The sequence below is a fragment of the Camelina sativa genome, chromosome 17 (assembly GCF_000633955.1).
Source record: "Camelina sativa cultivar DH55 chromosome 17, Cs, whole genome shotgun sequence".
Lineage (NCBI taxonomy): Eukaryota > Viridiplantae > Streptophyta > Magnoliopsida > Brassicales > Brassicaceae > Camelina > Camelina sativa.
The window spans coordinates 15,686,807-15,692,463 of record NC_025701.1 but is presented as its reverse complement, the minus strand read 5'-3'; the positions used below and the strand labels follow the sequence as shown (position 1 = coordinate 15,692,463).

Sequence of the window (5,657 nt, the reverse complement as noted above, 5' to 3'; positions counted from 1 at the left end):
GACAACGAGTGCGGAATCTTGGATAAAAGGACACTACCCTTCCCTGTCTTTGCTCGCTGCCCGAAAAGAACATACAGAAAAAACACTTTCACATTTCACACTTACAGAGAGAGAGAGAAGAGAGCAGTAGGTAGTAGTAGTGAGGAAGAAGAAGGAGAGATGATGGCTATGAACTCCATTTCTGGGTGCAGATGTGGTTCCATTTTCATGTTTCTGCTTAGTCTCTCCATCGCCGTCTTAGTCGCCGTCGCCGACGACAAGGCTCCGCTTGTCGAAGATGGTACGCTTTTCCCTGACCCCTTCTTTGTGGTTTTAATTTCTTGAATCCTCAATGCCATCTTGACTTATTAAGATTTGATTTCTTGAATCTCTTTCGCTCTGTTCCAAGAACAGAGGAGCAAAAGAGATTTACTTTCATAAATCATAATATTGATTTTTTTGGGAAAAAAAAAATATTGAATGAACACTGAGTTATATAACATTTGTCTAGATTTAGAGAGTTTAGGTTTTAGGGGGTTTCCTCCAATTTTACTTTACTGTTCTGTTGCTTAGCTTTAGAATCTAAGATAAATATGCTTCTTTACTAATTAAGATTAGGAGTCAAATAGTAAGAACTTACAGTTAGTACTTAGTAGTATAAGCTGTACACAAGTTTCAGTCTATGTAGAAGATAAACAATGCTAATCAAACCAGTAAAATATTTGATTTAGCTATAAGTTCTCTCATATTTAGAGGTAATTTGTCAAATTCAATTTAATGCGCCACAATAGGAAAAATGTAAGTCTCTGGGGTTTATTTGTCAATTAAGTATAAAGTATCTTATTCGTGCTTTCGGCGGCGGCAAAATTAGAATGGAATTGGAAGCCCTTGAGCTTCAACTGGCAAGTTACAACTCCATTTACAGTTTAAACAAACATGGTTTTGGTAGCAATATTTTATTTTCTCTATGTTAGTTTAATCTTTTAAGATCTTAATTCTTAATAGTCAAAAATAAAAATAATTCAGGTAGAAGGATTCCCGCCTAATAAAAGGGTGATTTTTGGGTCTTACCGTCGTAGACTCGTAGTATTATACAAACGACAAAGAGTACATGATAAAACGACATACAAGTGTCTGAATACTTCTTTGTTTTTTCAACGTCTTTCAATTTCAACACGCTTTCTTCTTTTTTTCTTCTTTTCACCGAAAATACATTTGTCTCTACTTCCCCCCTATTATAAGGGGCATTTGTAAGGTGTAAATTGGGACTGTAGAAGTGTAGACATAAACTTTTTTAAGTAATACTAGTCAAAATTATGGTCCCAGTAGAGTTTAGCTAGTAGAAGGTATGGTCCATATATATAAGACGTATCCCGCGTGTCTCCTACTTATTTTTGTTTATTTATCATCATGTTACTATCAAGTAAAATTAAAGTGTTGTGTCGAATCAACAACTTATATGTTTGTTTGAGACAAGACAAAGAAATGTCTCTTTTCACACAGCTAGCCTTCTAACAAAACTAACGTGATAATTTGGCGTTTCCTAATATTTTGTCTATCAAAAAAAATCCTATGTAAATTTGTTTTGTTTTTGTTTTTACTACAGGTTTGGTGATAAACGGAGACTTCGAAACATCACCGTCGAATGGCTTCCCAGACGACGGAGTAACCGACGGACTATCCCAGATTCCGGGCTGGAAATTAAACGGAACGGTGGAGCTAATTAATTCCGGTCAAAAACAAGGAGGAATGATCCTGATCGTCCCACAAGGCAGACACGCCGTCCGATTAGGCAACGACGCAGAGATCAGCCAAGATCTAACGGTTGAGAAAGGTTTTGTCTACTCGGTCACGTTCAGCGCTGCACGCACGTGCGCGCAACTCGAGTCAATTAATGTGTCGGTAGCGTCTGTGAACGCAGACGCGGACGATATGGTCGCGTCGCGGAACGTGGATTTGCAAACGCTTTATAACGTTCAGGGTTGGGATCCTTACGCGTGGGCGTTTGAAGCTGAAGAGGATCACGTACGTTTGGTTTTTAAGAATCCTGGTATGGAAGATGACCCGACTTGTGGTCCAATCATCGATGACATTGCTATTAAGAAGCTCTTTACTCCTGATAAACCCAAAGGTTACAACAACAACATCCCTGAATTTCTCTATATTTCTATTTTCGACCCCAAAAGTTCTGCAATTGAAATTTGACCCTTTTTAAAACATTTTGAAGATAACGCGGTGATTAATGGAGATTTCGAAGAAGGTCCATGGATGTTCAGGAACACGTCTCTTGGTGTACTACTTCCGACAAACCTCGACGAAGAGATATCTTCTCTTCCGGGTTGGACTGTTGAATCGAACCGAGCGGTCCGGTTTGTTGACTCGGATCACTTCTCAGTTCCAGGTGGTAAACGAGCCGTCGAGCTTCTCTCGGGCAAAGAAGGCATTATTTCTCAAATGGTTGAGACCAAAGCAGATAAGCCGTACTTATTGTCATTCTCTCTCGGCCACGCTGGTGATAAATGCAAGGAACCATTAGCTATAATGGCGTTCGCAGGTGATCAGGCACAGAACTATCATTACATGGCGCAAGCGAACTCGAGTTTCGAAAAGGTTGGTTTGAACTTCACGGCAAAGGCTGATCGAACCAGAGTTGCGTTCTACAGTGTTTATTACAATACGAGGACTGATGATATGAGCTCCTTGTGTGGACCTGTGATCGATGACGTTAGAGTTTGGTTCTCCGGGTCGAAGAGAATTGGAGCTGGGTTCGGATTCTGGCTTTCGGTTTTGGTTCTTCTGGCTATCGGTTTGTTTTAGATTTAGCTGTTCCGGTTTTATTCTAGTGTACCAAAAAAATGGTATTGCGAAAACCAAGAATTCTGTATGGTTTATCCATTAAGGTTAAAGCAATTTCGAAGGTATTTATCGTTTTAATTCAAAAGCATGTTCGAATGTAATACAAGAGATTGTACTAAAATGTTAGTTTTCGAGTATTTATAGATAAATTTACAGACTATCACTAAAATTTTAGAAAATTTACCAACGTCAACTCAAAACCGAACCGGAGTATACATATTTCGGTTTGGTTTGGTAAGAAATTCTGAATACGTGATAGGGTTTTTTCATAGATTTGTCCACTCCTATAAACGGCGTCGTCGCGTTTAAAGGCACTCTTAAGTACTAAAAACCTGAAAGTTTTTTTATTACCATTGCTTCTTTCTCCGCCGCCATCGTCGTTTCCGATTCACATATGCAATTCTTTTATTACTGGAGGTTTCATAAGTAGATACACTTTTTTTTTTGTTTGCCATTCTTTGCTTCCTTGATTGAATTAGATTTTGGGATTGGATCTATGCTTCAGACTAATAGGTGTTGGGGTTTAATTTAATGTTTTTATAATTCTGGGAATAGTAGATGATGAAGATGAGGAGATATAGCAGGTACTTAAGACCAGTCTGATTGTCCTTGGAATGTTTCTTGGTGCAGCTTTGAACTAACGTTTTGGCTATGCCAGAATCCTCCGGATACTCAGTCTGAATGACTTTGCAAATCAGCTTCTTTCTGATTCATTCATCTTCTTGTTCTTTTTTTTAAAAAAAAATTGAAAAAATCTCATTTTTGTTTTTTTGAAAAAAAAGGATTTTTCTTCTTTGTTACGACTTCGGAGGTAGCATCTTGTTTCAGGTTTGATATGTTCTTAGTGCAACTTTATTTTGAGCAGCCAGTGCTTTTTGGTTGTGTGTGATTGATTTAGATTTGAGCTTTTCTTTAGTCGAAGATCAGTTAGTGTTTGTTCTTTAGGTGTTATCCTTGAAGTACTACTTTGCATAGAGGAATCAACCGAAGTTGTATCTTCAACCTTTGTGGACGGAATTGTCAAAACTAATGTTACCGAAGCTATTGAACCAGTTCACTAATAAGCAAAGACCAAATCATCGTTTTCATCCCATTTGATAAAAAGAAACATGATACTACGATTTTGTTGCTATTGGTTTGTTCTCATTTGGGCACAACTTTTGGATATTAGAGACAAGAGAATTGTTTGACNAAAAAAAAAAAAAAAAAAAAAAAAGAGACAAGAGAATTGTTGTTACATCATAGGTGATTAAATAAACATATATTTTTGAGCATTCACGTTTTGGTCAGAAGAAATCTCAAGTGTTAAAAGGCTTTTTAGTAAAGCCCATATTGAGAAAAATCCAAATTTCGGGTGACCCGGTTTAAGACCCGGATCACGAATCGGGTCAACAATACCGTGTCATTTGACTCTCCTCCGTCTCTCTCTTTCCCTCGTCTCCTTCTTCTATTCGTCTTCCCATCGCAGTTACTCATCGGTAAACGCAGCGGAGGAGCTAGACTATTCTCTCTATTTCTCTGTGTCATACCGGTGTGGAAGCGAATTTTATTTTATTTTTATTAATCTGATCTGTATCAAACATGGACGAAGAGGCAGCAAAACCTAGAGACTCCACCGTGAATCAGCAGCAACAACAATACTATTACGGAACGTTTCAAGGCGTTGCAAATTATCCTACTCCGAGTCCGCCTCCGCAATATCTACCGCCGTCGCAGCATCCGATTGCTACGTATCCTGGACATGCTTATCAGAATTTCCAAGGTTTTAAAACCCTCTCTCGTTTGATTTTTGCATAATTACTCTTTGCTTATTTAGGGGTTTTTGTTGTTATGTGATCGTTTTGTGATTGAAATGATTAGGTCCTCCTGGTGGTGGTTTTGTGAATTATGCTCAAGGTTTCCCAGTTGTTCCTGGTACATTTCAATGTCCTTATCCTCAATTTTGGAGAAAAAAAATCTTATCTTTCTTATATGAATTTGTAATCTTAAAGTGAATTTGTATGGAATATTACAGATTGTTCTGTATAATTACTTTCAGTATGATCAGATAATGAGTATTGATTTCTGCGTTTTTGTTGTTTTAGATTATACAGTGGTTGAGGTGAGACAGATGATGAGAGAGCATGACCTTCCTTGTTGTGGCTTGGGCATGGGATGGTTTCTGTAAGTTTTTTTCTTACTTGCTTTTTCATTTTGATAATGATAGCTTTATACATTGTCTCGCAATACGAATTCCCGCCAAATTCATTTGGTTCTTCTGGTTGTTTATTTTCCATTTATGTTCTGATCAAAAACACAAAAGGTTAGGTTTGTGGATTTTTGGAAATTGGGTTTATGGTATGTAGGTTTTAGAATGCTATCACATATATCGCGTTTTTACAGTGTTAAGTCAGTGTTCGTTGTGGAACTTGCCATAGATTCTATAACAGGTTCTCAATATTTCGATTGCGACTCTGAATCCTGATTGATTTGATTGCATATCTCTGCTACGTAACCTTTTGAACTCTAGTCATTGGAGATATTTTTCTTTTTGGAAAACATCTTTATACTCTTAAGAATCAATATAAGAAAGTCTGTGGAAAACTTCTTGTGGCTTGTCTCCATCCACTAATGTAAACATTTACAAGAGCAATTATATAGCTAATATTTGAGACAAGGATGTGTTGATCATGCAATCTGGATATACTTTGATGATCTCCTCCTGAAATGGAGATACAAGCGCAACCTAGCTTCTATGATTCTATTGTTTCCCACTAACAAAAGAAAGCTGAAAGCATACATTTTATGACTTCAAACTTGTCTAGATGCTAATTTGAAGGTGT

At 37.5% G+C, this 5,657-nt stretch overlaps 2 protein-coding genes across 2 annotated transcripts in view; both read left to right on the top strand.

Moving 5' to 3' along the window:
* On the top strand, positions 222–2,920 carry LOC104757341 (the record flags this gene model as incomplete). Its single annotated transcript, XM_010480071.2, is given in 3 exon segments — positions 222–280; positions 1,586–2,110; positions 2,207–2,920. Coding segments are annotated over 3 exon segments (1,174 nt in total), but the record flags the coding sequence as incomplete, so codon positions are not given.
* LOC104757340 (60S ribosomal protein L18a-like protein) overlaps positions 4,207–5,657 on the top strand; it is a 2,112-nt gene continuing 661 nt past the window's right edge. Inside the window, exons 1-3 of the mRNA XM_010480070.2 lie at positions 4,207–4,597; positions 4,696–4,749; positions 4,920–4,998. Of these exons, the coding sequence (XP_010478372.1) occupies positions 4,417–4,597; positions 4,696–4,749; positions 4,920–4,998 (314 nt within the window). The 5' untranslated portion in view covers positions 4,207–4,416. The remainder of the gene's footprint in view (positions 4,598–4,695; positions 4,750–4,919; positions 4,999–5,657) is intronic.